Source organism: Trichinella spiralis (genome assembly GCF_000181795.1).
Source record: "Trichinella spiralis strain ISS 195 chromosome Unknown Scfld4, whole genome shotgun sequence".
In the NCBI taxonomy this organism is placed as follows: domain Eukaryota; kingdom Metazoa; phylum Nematoda; class Enoplea; order Trichinellida; family Trichinellidae; genus Trichinella; species Trichinella spiralis.
The window spans coordinates 11,017,282-11,033,873 of NW_003526943.1; the positions used below are offsets into that span (position 1 = coordinate 11,017,282).

The following is a 16,592-nucleotide window of genomic DNA, read 5'->3' on the forward strand; positions in this document are numbered from 1 at the left end:
GACTGTCTCTGTTGTTGACATTTTTGCAACGATCACTTTGTCATTAACAATGAAAAATTTCCATTTATTAATAGCAAATTGATCGCATATACTATTTAAATTATGTGATGCTTCAAATTTCTGCCAAATGTTTTCAATTTCTTTTAATTTTTCTTAATATTATTTAAAATTTAATTTTTGTACTTCCCTGAATATCACATTCACCTACAGTAAATAAAGAAGAATTTAATTATACGAATGAATGAAACTGATATTTTTGGAAACGGCATTGCAAAAATAAAGTGTTTAACGAAAATATACATTTCTACACATATGCAATACAACACACTGTAATTATACTCAATATATTACTGCGTATTTCAAGTTATAAAAAATAAATAATTTTTGAACATTAGAATTGGAAAAGAGTTCGAAATTTCATAAAAGAAAAATTGTTTTGAAGCAATAATTTACTCACTACTCATACAGGAATTATGGAATGCATGTTTTACTTTTGCTATAGTTGTTTCTGTTCAGTTTTAATTATGCCAATATGCGACTTGTGATGAAATATTTTATGCCAAGTGTAATAAAACTTTACGTTGAGGAACAAGTGAACGGATGTCCTTGTAGTGTAGCGGTTATCACGTCTGCTTTACACGCAGAAGGTCCCTGGTTCGAACCCAGGCAAGGACAGGACTTTTTGACAAAAGTACCCTAAATTTTCTTGAATAAAAGCTGAAAAGCGACTGAGAGAAATTAAAAACGCAATAATGCAAAAGATAAACACTGGGTTTGTGAATGTGAAAGATATTATATACTGTATGAAACATTGTTTATTATGAATTACTATTTAGTTTGTTTACTTTTGAAATCAAATTCTTATAATAAATGATATAACAAATTCAATTTAGTCATGGGATGATATTTTGAGAAATAACTGCACAATTTTCTGAGGTATACTATGAAAGTCAGCGTAAATCTGATCGATCTTCAAACAAGTGAACTGTTTGTTATTCGAAATACAGGTGAAAACTTGAACTTGAAGAGCTTTCATATATGCTCATGGAATAATTATTAAGCCAACATAGAGCCTTTATTATAGAGTAAATATGATAAGCAGAACAATGGCTCGACACGGAGAGCGCAAAACAAATTCGAACAATTACAATTACTCAAGTTCGCGTTTATAAATGTTAAGTCAAATGCGCTTTAGCATGTTAAGTTGGTAGTAACCAAAATTAGCAGTTGATGATGCATTGGCAAATTAGATTTTGACTCATTCTCGAGCACAGTATCTGTAAAAGACAGATTTTAACATTTATTAGAAATAATCAAAAATAAACAAAGAAGCGTCTGCCTACTGATGCGTGTATAAAATTTCTGATATATGCTGCTGTGAATGTTTAGATAATTTACCATCATGTAAAAGATTATGTATTTAAAACATCATGAGCACGCGTGAAGAAGTTGCTGGAATAACTGAGCCATGAAAAACTGTTATCATTATGGAGAAATATGTAAATTAATTCTTATCTGCATATTTTTCATGGTAGCAGGTGTTTTGTACGTCAATAATGCTTAGTGAGAGGAATGAACGATACATTCCATGTTTTTGCAAACGAATTGCTTTAAAAATGCCAACAGGCATGAAGATATTTAATTGCTGCAACTGATTGTTCCCATTTACCTCAACTATTAAATTTAAACCATTAACTAACTGATGATTTCAATGCGGAAGGTGATTTGTGCACTTTTAGAGCAATACTTGAGCTAATTAAAAATTATTTTATTTATGCATAAATTTAGACAATAATTTTCATTGAAATGCATGATAATTTTGAATTCAAAAAATACAAAGTGATCATTTTCACATAATATCAACAGCAATAAGAATAACAATAGCAATATAATGTGCACAGATTAAGACATAAAATTATGTTTGAATTATTTGAAGTTATCAAGTGAGTAGAAAGGGTGTCAACTTGACCAATCACCATTTGATATCGATCACTGGGCACGTCTGACCGGGCGGTGTTGGACGCTCAGCGAGTTTGATAGGCCTTGGATTCTCAGGCTTCATTCTTTTAAGTGGCTTCTTCTTCTCCTCTTTTTTCTTCCTTCGAAATAAGCATCCTGCCAACAGACCCACAAGCAGAACTAAGCACAATCCCGACAAGAGAGCAATTTCACTGTACGCTAGCATACTGCTTCGAAAATGTCCAAACGATGTCACCGTATGGAAAACAGAATTCAAATGTTCTTTTCAACTTTTGTCGCCTGAATATGCCGAGGTTTAAAGTGACTGAGTCTTATTTAAATTAAACAAAGCAGTCAAATCACAAATGCTTTAAACTTAAACTTTTTTACTTTAAAATTTTCACAAAACATTGCCATTATTTCAATAATGAATACATTTTTTTCATATTAAATTTTGTTTTATGCTATATTATTTTATTTATTATTATTTGCAGAATTTTTGATATTAATATTGTTGAATGAAATCAACTTTGCAATTTACCAAAAAATATTATCTATAAATATTTAAAAAAAAGAGATTATGCATGAAAACACTATCTTTATTGCAAGTATTTGCATTAATAATTTCATGCTTCTTTTATAGCAATTTTCATTTGCAACGAAGAGAGCTGTCACATACAACATTCATTCAATTTGAATGAATATTTCAAAATCAAAAAAATGTTATTAATTCTTATTATAATTTGAAAAAAACTGCAAATTGTTGAATCACTGCTGTGACTTAGTGTGATTTTTCAATACACTACAATAATTATCAGTATATAATTTTGATACCATATACTTTCAAAATTATTTCATAACATGTAACAACAAGAAAACTGCCAAAAATAACATCATTTATAAAAACATTAATATTCCAACAAAATGAAAACAAACACTGCAATGTTAATAAAATGAAAATAATCATGCAAAAGCATTAAATTTTTGAAGAAAAAACAATTTAAAGTAATCTTTAGACTGCTATGCTTAAGTTCTGCTGTGTCGATTGCTTTCTTTGAACTTTGATGAGAAATATAAGAAACAAAATCACAGTAGCTCACTTTATCATTTATAGGACAGATAATGAATTAAATGAGTATTGGCTTTAAATCAATTTCTTAGTAATGCTTCCAGCAAATAATTGTATGCATAAAACTGATCATCGAAAACAATAATTTCACTTAAAATGATTTACTATTTGATAAAATGAACGAATCATAAGAACAATAATAATAGGCAAAATAAAAAATATGTGCGCAATCAACTTCTGCATGCCGAAGACCATTTGCAAAATGCTTCACTTAATAATTTGCAAAAGCCTTTCAGGGAGAAGTCTTCTGTCTGCTGATATGCAACGAAAAGCTCACGAGCATTAGAAAAACTGAAAAAAGTTACAATATAATATATACATGTATATGTGTATATGTATAGAAAATTTCTTTCTCTAATACATACTTCTCAACCAGCAAACCATCCACCCAAAAGCCGCTCAAAACAACTGCTTTAGGATCTGGATATTTCAAAAGATCAATTTTAAAGCTTCCTTTGAACATTAAAACTTGACTCCAATCGCAAAACGGTATGGTCAAACTGAAACAAACATAAAATGTTCATACGCTGTCCAACAACAGCTGACTGTATGCATTGATGGATTACGTGGAACAATCATCCATGGTCGTATCAGGATACTGATAAAAGATTGAAGAAATTTCAGTGAATGTTTTCTTTGCATTTTCCATAAAATAGGACAATTCCAAAAGGAGCTAAATTTAAAATGTACAGAAAAAAAGAAATCTATGCACAAAAAAAATACTCTATAAAAATCTGTTTCTTCAGGAAATGATGCTTTCAATGTTGAAGCATCTTTCAACAGAGGATAAGAAAGCAACGACTTTGAAAACATCAACTGCAAGTTGTCGAAATTTTCATTCAACAAAGGAATGGCTAAAAATCCCACCATCAGCATCAGAAAACAATGCACACAGTTAAAAAAAGAAAAAACACCACGTACCTATATCCACTTCTGCAGTCCAGTCAGAGAGGAATTTTCGTTCGGGATATTTTTCGTCAGAATATAGAAAAAAATTATAAACGCAATTCCAATTTTTAAGTGTAATTTTTTCTTCACTAATGCAAATTACTGTCCAAGGAAAGCACATTTTGTACAATTTAAATACATCATCTGTCATTTTCTCTTTCAAGCAACTGTTTCTGACCGATTGCAGACGTTTTGCTTCTTCAAAAACAGACGAAACTGATCGCCTTCAAGCAAAAAATTACAAAAAAATATTAAATAAAAAAATATTTTCACGTCATTACAGCTGCTCATTCATGTTTTCCAATATTTCATCTTCGGTAATGTTGTCAGAGTTGTTTGTCCTTTCCGCATTTTCCAAAACTAATAATTTCAATTTTTCCAATGCTAAAATGATAAAAATTTTCTGAATAAAAATTACAGTATGCAGCAAAAAGAAAGAGAGAACTTTTTTTGTCAGTCAAAAAAGGATCGTCAAGTAACAGTGCAATGTGTTGCAACTTTTTGCTGACGATCAAAGCGTTGAATAGCTGTCGATGCAACACCTGAGACAATTTCCTAAGCTGATCCAAACGTAGCTCAATCAGCTCTTTCTCTGCCTCATAATGCGCCGATCTAGTTAACACAGGATCTCGAGCACAAAGCTGAAATTAATCAAATTTCAACAAAATATAAAAATATCATCATCATAATATTTATGTTTCGTTTTTCTTCAATTCACTTTTTATTATAACTATAATTTATTTCAATTAATTTACTTGTTCCACTGTTGCAGTTCTAAAAAATGATTCCATTTCTGGGTCTTTAAGGGCAAGTTCTTTCAATTCTTCTTCCAGTTCACGAGAAGATTTTTCCAATTCAGCTTCATAATCTTCGTTTGATTGTTTCAAAAAATCCACCTGAGCTTTATCAAGCAACTGAGCAGTCAAATGATCAACAAGCTTGCACTCCTGAATTCAAACAACAACAACAACAACGACAACAACAATAATAATAATATATCATATAATTTCGATCAACATGAAAGCTAAAGACATACTATGTCATCAGTAGTTAGCAACATTGACATTGTGAGTTCGGGAATAAGTGATGGAATCTCATTGGGCAAATCTCCAAGTTTTTTTTCATTATTCAAAAAAACTGCCAACTTGTCAATTTCGGATTTCATCCCAGAATAACCCCTGTTTTCTGCAAAATTGCCAATTTCTCGTAATGCATCCATTTGGCCTATTTTAATAAAATCGCATGTCGACTGGACGAAAGAAGAACATGCTGAAATATTAAAAACTGATCAACCAACTGAAATCATCATTGAAAACAAACACATACAAGCTTCGGGTATTTCAGGATGCGAAAGTGAAACGTGTCCAAGTGATGCACTTTTCTATTATAAAAACCAACAGCTATACAACTTCATATAATTATCAAATTGCAAAAAATAATCAAACTTCAACATTCGCCAATGAACTTTTTGAATTCAAATTTTTCTTTTCCATTGTGAGGCTCGCTAAAAAGCACGCTGCAATTACGAAAGCAACAAGCATCACGCAAAATTATTTACATTCTTCAATAGCCATATCGGATAAAGATGGATTCGCTTCGGTTCTGAAAGACAAACGGTGCGGCTGAACAACACGAGGCTCCTCTACTACATTGCAATAAAAAAACAATTAAATGCAAAATAAAATTGCACTTTCGTCAAATAATAATAATTCGAGTTACGATGAGTAATCACACTATTCGACTGCTTTATTTCGTCCTTTGACGAAACTGGCACGATGTCTTCTACTTTATCGTGCCTAAAAAAACAAAATGTTCACACAAAATAGAAACAAAATTTCAAATTTAAACAGCTCTACTCTGGCGTGGTGGCCGCATAATTTTCAAAAAATGATGACACCTCTGATGATTCAGACATGTCCTTCAGCGGTTGTAAACTTTCATATGCAACATAACGCTTAGTTTCTTGCATATTTGCAAACAAATCATCACCCACCAGCGGTGTACTGTGCATGTATAAATTCGGCCTCCAGCTAATATTTGGTGTCCACTGTGGCCTGAGATGTTGTGTACTGTGTCTCAATGCGTGAATATTGCAATACAAAAAACTTACATCGACTGCATACAAGAAGTTTCAACTTCATTCTTGGGAGGTAAATCTGCCGTTGGACGAACTCAAAAGGAAACATTAACATCTAATAAACAATAAAGAGTACACAAAAGTATTTCCTCACTTTCTAAATTCTGGCACGGAAAAGCTTCAACATTAGAGTATGAGCTTTTATCACTACTTGCAATTTCCATACTCACAGCTTCAGAATAAGTAGTCTTGGTTATATTTTTCAAATCCACTTTTGGTGGCACTGTTTCACTAAAATAATTAAATTACACTTCACATAAATGACGACATACTTTAATTACGCTGTATCCTTGAAAACTTCGTCGGCACTGTCCTCCGTCAGCTTTTCTAAAATTTATGAAGCTTTTAAATTCTTTCACATTTTTCAAACACATTCAAAAATAATATTCACACGATCAAAATTTTTACTATCTTCAAAAAGTTTCACAAAGTTAAAATATAAAATTAGACATATCTCACTTTTACTTGGATATCTGCTATTTCAAATACTGGCTACTCATTTTTAAAATCAATATTTATAATTTTCTTTCAAAATAAAAATGGCATTGATTCAAAAATATAACATTTTAATACAAATTAAAAAACATTATTTTTGTAATTTGTAACTGAAAACCAAAATCAAATACAAAAATTCAAAACTGACTTACCACTTGACTTTTGAGAATTGCCCGATTCACTGACAATTTCTCTAAAATAAACATTAACAATAATAATAAGCTCAATTGTACATGGCATCAATTACTCAAAATAATCAATTTGATCTCTTTCAGGAGCAAAACTGACCCGCTTTTTCGTTTGAACTGTATTCTCTGTTTTAAGAATCTGAAACAAACTGTAATAATATATAATATTTTAAAAAGTTTAATTTTATCTTACTGAAGATCTTCTATTTGGAGGAGCTGCCATAGTTCTCTTTTCAAAATATTCGCTATTTTCTATCTAAACAAACATTTTTAAACAAATGTGGTTTAAAAATAACCTTAGACTAACATTTCAAATTTAAAACAGTATAACAATAAGTAGGCGTAATTCATATAATGTCTATTTAAACATGAACTCAGTTGAAAACAACTGAAAATTTTGAACAAACAACAAACATAAAATAATTTGTCACATAATTAAAAAACACAAAATCATTTACATCCTAAATAACATTCTAAATATTAGATATAAAGAAGGATATATTAGTCAAATCGATACATTGAATTTAAACGCATTTCTCCAAAACGAAAAACTAGGTCACAGTATACAAATATTATAAGGTTGGAGCCAGCAAATAATTACAAATAGTAATGAAAGAATTAATATTTCATGAAAAATAAAAGCTATAGTATTACTTAAAAAATTTACATTGAGCTTAGGAATAATATAATATTTTTACTTAGTTTTCTGTATTTAAAGATATTTACTGCAATGTCCAGTTTATGCTTATTTTTGTGTGTACGGCCTAAGTTGCATCTGTTTATTGAAAATAAAATGGCTTATAAATGAGAAATTTATTTTAAATACTGTTTAACATGAATTTATAATTTAAAAAATAATAAAGTTAATAAATATTAAAAGATTATAAGAAAGGCAACGTTTATAGAATTCTCTCACTTATCAAAATTTTTCCAGAAAAAAATAAATCTTTTTTATTTTTTGTTGAATTTTTTGTGCAACAAAACAGATTTTATAACCTTAAACACTTCAGCATTTCTTGAAATGCAAATGGTTTTGGAAATCATTGCATGTATTTGCGCACAATTTATATTGCAAAATAACAATATCTATTGGAAATTAATGCTGCAGTAGCAGCGCAAGCATCTACTGCTACTCTTGCAATTCAGATAGTCAGGTTGCGTAAAAGGCTAGCCATAAGCAAGTATCTGCCTGAAACATTAGCAATTGTGAGAACAATGAAACGAACAGGAAAAGCATTTTGCAGGGGCGTTGTTGCATGAAATCTCAAACGTCAAAACCGCTCCCACTATTTCGAATTCATTTTATTCTGCTTGCTCCAGTTGGTTAGCTTGAAGCAACGCTAACTAGCGGTCTGCCATTGCGAGAAAAGTAAAAAGAACAGAAAGAAATTGTTTTCCAGTGGCATCGCTTGAAATATATATATATATCATTAACCCGTGCCCCTTCAATTCAATTTCTTCTACTTGTTTCAACTGGTTAACTATTCTCAACTGTCGTTCAAATAATCATATATCACTTGAGATTTGCTGAATAAAATAATTTCTGTGATATAACTAACAAGTAAATTTTTTCAGATATGAAAATCAATAAAAAATGAATAACTTTAACTTATTAGAATAGTATTTTTGATTGTAAAACTCAAATATGAAGCATCTTGTGTAAACTGCACTTCATTTAAATATAAAACAAAACTTTTGTCACATTTTGATATATTCTTTTTCATTTTTTCATATACTGCATAAAACTTGGAAAAAAAATCAAAATTTTATTTTTATTATAGCTTTTATGTCAGAGATAATCATTTAATACAAACAGAAATAGACGGCAAACAACACCAGGGAAAACATTACATTGGCGAGTGTATGCTAACACAGCCGTTTGCCCAGTGCAGCGATTCGATCTTGATCTGCCAATAGGCGTTCTAGTGACGTTGGAATTCAGCGAATTCATCCATACGTTTGACTTCTCTGTCCAAAATGGACTCTGCAGCCAACAGCATGTCCTGGTCAATCTTCCCGAATTCTATACCCATAGTTCGTCGTATACGGTGATCGGCTGCTCCAGTTGTTCAAAAAATGACGCGCGGGAGCAGGAAACGGTATCCAACAGTTAAGATCGGCGGCATGTGTCACATACTTCGACCAAATGTTCAGCACTGTCACCAGTTGGCTCCTAATTAAAGTGCATGGTTCCGATGTAGGCAGGTTCACTTCATTCGAGTGCCGCACAGCCGTCAGGCGTTGATATCCGTTCATGAAGTAAATTCTGTTTCTACCACAGAACTAATGTCCATCAGCTTTAGTTTTTCTCTCAAACTAAATAGCGGCTCCTAATGATTTAAATAATGTTCGGCTCGTTGTTGACGCTGAAAATATTCAGTCCGCTAAGAGTCAAATCGCCATCGCTTGTTTCAATGTGTCTTCCAGCTTCCGCTAATTGTTTCTTCGCTTTTCATTCGAAAAACTGCCAATGCAGTTGAATGGCCGCATCTCCACCTCCAGCGGTAAATGAAGCGTAGAGTTCTCTCGCGGATAATCCATTGCATTGCTTCGCCAATAGTTCTACCAGTTGTGCCTTTTTTCTTCCAAGTCGTCATTAAAAATCAATTCAACTTTCTCTTTCGCCGTTTCTTGGAACCTGATGAGACTGCTATTTTTAGGTACGGCCGAGTGGTGACGTGTCAGTGTGTTGAATACTGCGTATCACAGAGTGGCCAGCTCGGACCGCTCTTTACACAAGAAAGAGAACGGATATGTTGAAAATAGCAGAGAAAAAGCAAAAATTCTGATACGAACATTTAGTAGTTGCCACTCTTCGTTTTAGCTGAACAGTTTTAGCTTTGGACAATTCATCATTTCGCTTTCTACTGAAATCGCCTTTATCAACTCATCTGATGCGGCAAGAAACACAAACAGAAACGCAAGACTGTGCTAATAACCCGGTTGGAATGACGAACGAGCCCGCCCGAGAGAGCGGTTCGTTACACTGACAAAGACGTACGCATAATATGTATAAAACTTTTAAAACTGCAAGCAAGCATCTATTTTGGCTGGAGCGAAACAACTGTAATGGGCTTTCCGTAGAGGCTGGCGGGTACACTTCCGCCTCAGCACTGTCCGTCAGTCACTGCAATCCATATTGACCTTGCCACCTCTTTCGCTCTTCAACAAAGACATTCGAGGTAATAAAGGGAAACAATTACAATTCAACCGGTTGAAGTGCCTATTTGAACGTGCTACCCACAATCACCGTCATAAATCGCACCGCGGTCGACCATCAACTGAACACCACGCACCACCACCAACCATTTCTTTCTTCATACCAACTAACCACCATAACCTTTCTGATGATCAAGTATCACACCACTTTTTCTACCGATCGGTCGGCCAGGTCTTCTTGCGGTGCCGTGCCTCGAATAGATTATGTTTAAGGTTTCCTACAGCACGGTACTGAATATTATTGATGTTGTACAAACTGACCATTTAAAATAAATAAAATACAGTAACTCTTTACAATTGAACTTAGTTTGTTTTTTACTGTACAAAGTTCTTTTTATTTCCTATTTTAATGGATATTTTATATTTGAAATTTTATTTACATTTATTTTAAAATAATTTGTTAAATGATTTAATACTGTATGAAAATTATGGAAATCAAATTCAAAACTAGAGTTGTACTTTAATTTAGTTTACGGTAATATCATTGCAAAATTTTAACTAAAATTGATATTTTTATGGAAGCGATTTTATCGCTCCATGCATATTGTGCAAGCTACGACGGTTTTATTTTTAAGAGCAAGATCGCTTCAGATTTTGAATTCAGCGAAACTTTCAACATTAGCTGCAACTGACTTTAAAAATGATGAGTTGTATTCATCGACTTCCGTTGTTCGTAGTAAATTTCGATTGAAATTTATTGATGAAATTTACAACAGAAAAAGCACTTTAAAATTTTCATCAAATGAAAATGAATTTTATGATAAACATCTGCAATATTTTGCATCAATTTCAAAATATACAATTACATATTTCAATGACTGTACACTAGAGAATCAGATTTGGCAAGCAGTTGATCAACCGCTTTCTCGTGATTATTATACATTTTTATCTATTGAAAGCCAAGAAAATGCATTTCAAGAAAATGTGAAACTGGTATGTACTTGTACTAGAAACTTTAATGCTTAAGGAGATGATGGAAGATGTGATAGCCATTTTTGAAATAAACATAAAAAATGTTGTATAAATGAAAATTATTGAATGGTATTGCTTTTTTTTTTCTAAACATATTTTTCTAACCGGTAATATTTTCATGAATATGAGCAATTTAAATATTTGTTTATGTTTATTTTTCCATTTAGAATGATAAGATATTTAATTGTTTCTTTTTTAAATTTGTAAATAACGTTTTTAATGATTGAATATTTTTGCCTGAACAAGCAAGCAGGTTGAAAAAGAAAGGAGAGGCAATTTGAAAATTCGAGAAATTTTCTAATTTATAATTTCCGTAGAAATTTCCCTTGGACAACGCATGTTGAACTTTGACTTTACAGTTTAAAATTTGGATAATTTTCAGCTAGGGACATGCTTTCCGGTGGATGGAGAAATTGAAAATTTGCCAAGTTGGACGAACAGTCGCAGCAGCAGTTCAGGTCAGATGTACGATAAAATGTACAGACAAACTGAAGATGACGCCCATTCGGACGTGGCTTATTATCAGTTGCACGCTTTGAAATCTTACTTGCAAACGTGCGTCGCCTGCGGCATGGTTGGCCGTGCTTATCAGACGTTGATACGTTACGTGTATCCGAAAACGCAGAAGAATCGATCGGCTAGATTGAAATTCAACGACCCAGAATTGTACAATATCGTGCTTTTGGGCTTGGTCAGTTCCAAGCAGCCGAGCTTGGCTAAAATTGAGCACGTCCTTTATGTGATGGACGCGAAGAGGGTGCGGGCGGATTTGAAAACGGTCGCCTGTTTGGCTCTGCTCGGCCAGACGGATCGGGCGTTGCAGTTGGCCGAAAAGTATGATCTGGCGGTTGAAGAAATTTTGTCGCGCCATTATTTCCCATTGGCTCAACGTGTTCAAATAGTGGAAGAAATCCGTCGTCAGTTGCCCGAATTCAAGCCAGCTCGGTGCAAGGAGATGGGCCGCGTATTGCAGCCCTATTCGTGCAAATTGTTGGCGGAGTTGAACCAGCCGCGAGCCGACGACCACAACGATTACCAAAGCCCCTACGAGAAGCTGTTCGACAGGCAGTGGCTGTTGTCGGCATTCCGCCGGCAGCTGAAGTTGGAACTCGACGGACGCATCCGCATCACCAGTGTCGCCGGTCGACAGCGTAGAAAGTCGACACAGTTGGAAAAAGCAGCTTATTTGTACGAACAGTGCTTGACAGATTTGCAAAAATGTTGGAGGCGGCAGCTTCACCGGGCCATTTTGGCGGAAAAGTTGAAATTATCCCGCGCCATGCGCCACACCCGCGCCATGAACATTGAGCCGTTTTTGAATTGCGTCAGTTCGAAGGAAGTGGCCGATTTGATTTGCGACGAAATTGATCAGCTGTGCACCATGTCCAGTGAATACAGTGAACCGTTCTGGTATTATTGCGAACGTCTCGCCGACCGGCTGATGAAGCGGTTTCACATCAACTATCGACAACAGCAGGACGTATTCAAAACTACTGAAAAAATATACACCAAGTATTATTTAAATATGTTGGTTTATTTATTGCATCTCTTTTTCTTCAGATATGCGGACTATTTTCTGGATGCATCAGTAAGCAAGAACTACAATCATCGACAGTTTTGGAATTTGAATGCTTGTCAAGTGCAGCCGGATTATCCATCCGTGGATATGCCGTTGTTGGATTGGGCTTACGCGGACAAGTTGGAAATTGGCCGCCAGTTGTTCGCGTTGATTTTCAAAGAGGTGCTCTTGCCACGGACGTTGACCATCAGCAATGGTGAACTGAAAAAGGGCGAATTGGTGCCGGCCTTTTTTACTGTATTTTGTGACTCGGGCTCAAAATCGCAAGAAGAATTGCGTTTGCATCCGACTCTGGTGAATCTGATGCGTTTTGTTCATCCGACGCATATTGTATTTCATCCACTGTCATTGCCTATGCTCTGCCCGCCTGTGCCTTGGCATGTTACAAAAACGGGATATTTTCTAGTTAACCAGGTTCCATTGATTCGACTGAATCAAAACGCTTTGCCAAGCAATGTTAAACAGGTGTTGTCAAGTTGAATTTATGTTTTGAGTCGGGTTGTTTATTTATTTATTTATTTAGAAAGAGATAGCCGTTGATGACGCGTTGCCTGCGATGGACTGCCTGAATCAGCTCGCTAGCACACCGTGGAAAATCAACGTGCCCGTGTTGGATGTGATGTTGACCGTGTTTCAGGGTGAGGGTGACGAGCGTTTGTCAATTGCACCACCACCTTGGCTTATGCCGCCGAATCCCAAAATGCCCCGTGGTGGAACTCGTGAAATGGGCGAATATTTCAGAAAACGCTACGAATTGAAGAAGCTGAAAAACGAAAACTATTCACTGTGGTGTAGCTTGTTGTACAAATTGACCATTGCCAACCATTTTCGAGATGATATCATTTGGTTTCCCCATAATTTGGATTTTCGTGGTCGTGTTTACCCATGTCCACCGCATTTCAATCACATGGGCGACGACGTGTGTCGGGGTATATGGTTGATTTTTTATCTGTTAATTTTATTGCAATTTTCCCATTATTCACGTTTGTTTAAAATTGAAGGTCTGCTTCTGTTTGCCAAAGGTCAGCCTTTGGGTGAGAAGGGCCTTGATTGGCTGAAGGTGCATTTGATCAACTTGACTGGCATAATGAAGCACGAAACATTCACCGCACGACTGGCATTTGCAAATTCTATCATAGAAGATATTTTGGATTCGGCTGCGAAACCACTGACCGGTCGACGTTGGTGGACATTGTCTGAAGAACCGTGGCAAACGTTGGCTTGTTGCATGGAAATTGCGGCGGCGATTAATTGTCCAGATGGTTGTGAAAATTTTCAAAGTCATTTTCCAGTTCACCAGGACGGCTCTTGCAACGGTTTGCAGCATTATGCAGCGTTGGGTCGTGATCGTGAAGGCGCGTTTCAGGTGAAAAAGAATATAAATATCACGTTTTAGGAAAAAATTTAATCGTGTCATTATTGATGCAGGTGAATTTGTGCCCAGACGACAGACCACAAGATGTCTATAGCGGAGTAGCTCAACTTGTGGAAAAAAAGCGTGTCGAAGATGCAAAAAATGGCAATGAAATAGCCATTCAATTGGACGGCATTGTGAAGCGTAAAGTGGTCAAGCAGACCGTCATGACCACCGTGTATGGCGTGACGCAGTTCGGCGCCAGGCAGCAGATTTCCAAGCAGTTGAAAGCTCTGGACAGTTTGCCGGATGATGTTCAGTTCCAAGCTTCGAAATATTTGATGCGGAAAACCTTTGATTCTTTGGGCCAAATGTTTGCCAAAGCCAAGCTGATACAAGACTGGCTTGCAGAATTATCTTCTTTGGTCGCCAAGGATTGCCAGTCGGCGATGAGCTGGCGCACACCGCTTCAGTTTCCAGTAGTGCAGCCGTATTACAAGCCTGCAAGGGTGGCGGCCAGTGTTCTGGGCGATTACAGTGACGATGTATGTCGACGTGCGGTTTACAACCGTTGCTGCAGCACGGGCAGACCGGATTCGAGAAAGCAGCGCAACGGCTTTCCGCCCAATTTTATCCACTCGTTGGACAGTTCGCACATGATGCTCACGTCACTCTATTGTCAACGAGACGGTCTGACGTTTGCATCCGTGCACGACTGCTATTGGACCCACGCCAGCACTGTGGACGCGATGGCTCACATCCTGAGGCAACAGTTTGTCCGCCTGCATAGCGAACCGGTGCTCAAACAACTTTCTGAATATTTGATTAGCAGCTTTTTGCTCGACCGCTACAACAACAGTTGCCCGGATGACAAGGCCAACGAAAAGCGAAAGTATTTGCTGGAACGATTTCAAGACGTTCCAGCTGCCGGTGATTTCGATATTGTCGAAGTACTCAAATCGAAATATTTTTTCAGTTAAATTTTTTCTCATAAGTGAATACACTGTTGATTTTGTATTATTTTTTTTTGTTAAATTTATTTTCTGAAAAAGTTGAAAATAAATTGATACTCTTGATATCCGCTGAATTTCATTGGTTTTTTCTCTTTTTTTTCCCTTGAACAGTAGAATCAATTTGATTGGATTTCAAATCATAATATACTGGTCAACGATGCTCAGCATTGGAAAGTCATCAGAAAATAACTTGTTTTGCATTGCTGAAATCAGCAAAATTTTTATTCAACGTAGAAATTGATGAACAGTACAAAGCTACACGTCAAATACAACAAATTACAATACAATAATTCACATGTGAATTTTTTCACAAAATATGCAGCTGCATAATGCAAAATGCACACCGTATGTATGGTACAAAAAATAAAAAAAAATAAGCCCTGTTAAATGGCACTAAACGTATATATATATATGTTACGCTTAATGTTGAAAATTGCCTATTATTGATAATAGGCAAGCGTTTTGCCTATTATTGATAGTAGGCAATAAGCATTTGCCTAATATTGAAAAAATGGCTTACAAGTCACGCTGTATGTTGGTGGGCATTTCCTGCAGTTAAGTACTAAGGGTCATTGCACAGTTTGCAAAAAAAACTGCAGAAATCAGTGTGTTCAGTGTAGCAAACGGTTTCACCAGATAGGTTTCCCAATATATCATCAGCAGCTTAATATCATGATAGTATTGTGAAACGGTTGCTGCCAATATGTTTAATATTCAACAGTGATGATTTGTAGAAATAAACACCGTATACTGCTTTCATGAGGGCACTGCAGTGTACAATATTCCCAAATGGGTACACGAGAAAAAAGAAAACGCTTGCCTATTATCAATAATAGGCAATTTTCAACATTATGCGTAACATATATACCATCGTATGTTTATCACCGAAATTTTTTTACCCATGCGTTGAGCAGTTGTTCATTGCCGTTTTAATATATTTTATTAACCCGCATTAAATCACCGGCGAGAGGTTTTCCTGACCACATCTGCTGTATAAACGTGTCTGCCACTGTTGGTGCAGTAGTAGTCCATCGAAATCAGTGTGATGCACCAAATGATCCAAATGATTCTTTGTTGTGTAACATGTTTTCTGCTGATGGTTCAGTTCAAATTTGTAGACTGCACTTTGCTCATCAACTTCGCTCTCTCATCCAGCTCGCTTGTTGTTCAATATCCGTCTGACGGACAGGCTCGACTGGCACTTTTAACGTTTTTTCTTGTTTACTTGCAAATTTTTCGCATAAGTGGAACCACGGCAGCGAACTCACTTTGCCCAACGAGAACAACAATTGAATATATATACTCACAAAGACGCAGCAACACAGCAGCATCATTGCACGTTATAAAGCCACAACATTCTTTGTAGTAGCTAGTTAGTAGTCTTCTATAAGCTGCCAAGAATGGATTCTGCTCGGTATAATTTTCACACAGACACGCATACATACATACCACACAAAGCCTCTCTGTCGCGTCTCGTTCAAAGTTGTGCTTATGTAGCCGGGGCCAGAGGTCAAATGACGTAACTGGCGTATCTTATTGCCGGGTCAGCGCTTTTCTCATTTATTGTTCTAGACAAACAAACGTCAATTTTTTATCCTC

General features: G+C 35.5%; 5 protein-coding genes and 1 non-coding gene across 6 annotated transcripts; 4 read left to right on the forward strand and 2 right to left on the reverse strand.

Annotated features, from left to right (window-relative positions):
- The first annotated feature begins 602 nt into the window (after positions 1 to 602).
- On the forward strand, positions 603 to 675 carry Tsp_06432. The gene has a single exon. It is a non-coding gene; the product is annotated as a tRNA-Val (tRNA).
- Positions 676 to 1,711: 1,036 nt separating this feature from the next.
- Tsp_06431 (hypothetical protein) lies at positions 1,712 to 2,462 on the forward strand. The gene is made up of 4 exons (XM_003378457.1): positions 1,712 to 1,720; positions 1,952 to 2,031; positions 2,072 to 2,273; positions 2,454 to 2,462. Exons 1-4 carry the CDS (start codon positions 1,712 to 1,714, stop codon positions 2,460 to 2,462), a joined length of 300 nt encoding a protein of 99 aa, XP_003378505.1.
- Positions 2,463 to 3,258: 796 nt separating this feature from the next.
- Tsp_06430 (hypothetical protein) lies at positions 3,259 to 7,900 on the reverse strand. The gene is made up of 21 exons (XM_003378458.1): positions 7,853 to 7,900; positions 7,050 to 7,112; positions 6,916 to 6,995; positions 6,821 to 6,861; positions 6,455 to 6,500; positions 6,268 to 6,404; positions 6,147 to 6,207; positions 5,893 to 6,111; positions 5,756 to 5,832; positions 5,595 to 5,681; positions 5,482 to 5,540; positions 5,330 to 5,417; positions 5,073 to 5,305; positions 4,792 to 4,983; positions 4,482 to 4,677; positions 4,318 to 4,420; positions 4,176 to 4,260; positions 3,812 to 3,904; positions 3,655 to 3,761; positions 3,454 to 3,588; positions 3,259 to 3,379 (listed from the first exon to the last, which is right to left on the reverse strand). Exons 1-21 carry the CDS (start codon positions 7,898 to 7,900, stop codon positions 3,259 to 3,261), a joined length of 2,271 nt encoding a protein of 756 aa, XP_003378506.1.
- A 1,032-nt stretch (positions 7,901 to 8,932) lies between these two features.
- Positions 8,933 to 9,616, forward strand: Tsp_06429 (hypothetical protein). Its single transcript, XM_003378459.1, has 4 exons — positions 8,933 to 9,021; positions 9,058 to 9,115; positions 9,284 to 9,360; positions 9,517 to 9,616. Exons 1-4 carry the CDS (start codon positions 8,933 to 8,935, stop codon positions 9,614 to 9,616), a joined length of 324 nt encoding a protein of 107 aa, XP_003378507.1.
- Positions 9,617 to 10,612: 996 nt separating this feature from the next.
- Tsp_06428 (DNA-directed RNA polymerase domain protein) lies at positions 10,613 to 14,960 on the forward strand. Its single transcript, XM_003378460.1, has 4 exons — positions 10,613 to 11,008; positions 11,430 to 13,091; positions 13,264 to 13,992; positions 14,055 to 14,960. Exons 1-4 carry the CDS (start codon positions 10,613 to 10,615, stop codon positions 14,958 to 14,960), a joined length of 3,693 nt encoding a protein of 1,230 aa, XP_003378508.1.
- Positions 14,961 to 15,548: 588 nt separating this feature from the next.
- Tsp_06427 (conserved hypothetical protein) lies at positions 15,549 to 16,436 on the reverse strand. Its single transcript, XM_003378461.1, has 2 exons — positions 16,262 to 16,436; positions 15,549 to 15,688 (listed from the first exon to the last, which is right to left on the reverse strand). Exons 1-2 carry the CDS (start codon positions 16,434 to 16,436, stop codon positions 15,549 to 15,551), a joined length of 315 nt encoding a protein of 104 aa, XP_003378509.1.
- Positions 16,437 to 16,592: the final 156 nt, after the last annotated feature.

Excerpts from the sequence above, each read along its gene's own strand:
- Tsp_06429 (XM_003378459.1), top strand. The coding sequence starts at position 8,933 with ATGACGCGCGGGAGCAGGAAACGGTATCCAACAGTTAAGATCGGCGGC. Across the intron at positions 9,022-9,057 it reads AATGTTCAGCACTGTCACCA|GCAGGTTCACTTCATTCGAG; the intron begins GTTGGCTCCTAA and ends GTTCCGATGTAG. Across the intron at positions 9,361-9,516 it reads CCGCATCTCCACCTCCAGCG|GTACGGCCGAGTGGTGACGT; the intron begins GTAAATGAAGCG and ends TGCTATTTTTAG.
- Tsp_06428 (XM_003378460.1), top strand. The coding sequence starts at position 10,613 with ATGCATATTGTGCAAGCTACGACGGTTTTATTTTTAAGAGCAAGATCG. Across the intron at positions 13,092-13,263 it reads TGCCAAGCAATGTTAAACAG|GGTGAGGGTGACGAGCGTTT; the intron begins GTGTTGTCAAGT and ends ACCGTGTTTCAG. Across the intron at positions 13,993-14,054 it reads ATCGTGAAGGCGCGTTTCAG|GTGAATTTGTGCCCAGACGA; the intron begins GTGAAAAAGAAT and ends TTATTGATGCAG.
- Tsp_06431 (XM_003378457.1), top strand. Across the intron at positions 2,032-2,071 it reads CGGTGTTGGACGCTCAGCGA|TGGCTTCTTCTTCTCCTCTT; the intron begins GTTTGATAGGCC and ends CATTCTTTTAAG.
- Tsp_06430 (XM_003378458.1), bottom strand. The coding sequence starts at position 7,900 with ATGATTTCCAAAACCATTTGCATTTCAAGAAATGCTGAAGTGTTTAAG. Across the intron at positions 6,501-6,820 it reads CAATTCTCAAAAGTCAAGTG|AAAAGCTGACGGAGGACAGT; the intron begins GTAAGTCAGTTT and ends CATAAATTTTAG. Across the intron at positions 4,678-4,791 it reads GAACTGCAACAGTGGAACAA|CTTTGTGCTCGAGATCCTGT; the intron begins GTAAATTAATTG and ends GATTAATTTCAG.
- Tsp_06427 (XM_003378461.1), bottom strand. The coding sequence starts at position 16,436 with ATGTATGCGTGTCTGTGTGAAAATTATACCGAGCAGAATCCATTCTTG. Across the intron at positions 15,689-16,261 it reads TGTTGTTCTCGTTGGGCAAA|CAACCGTTTCACAATACTAT; the intron begins GTGAGTTCGCTG and ends ACATATTGGCAG.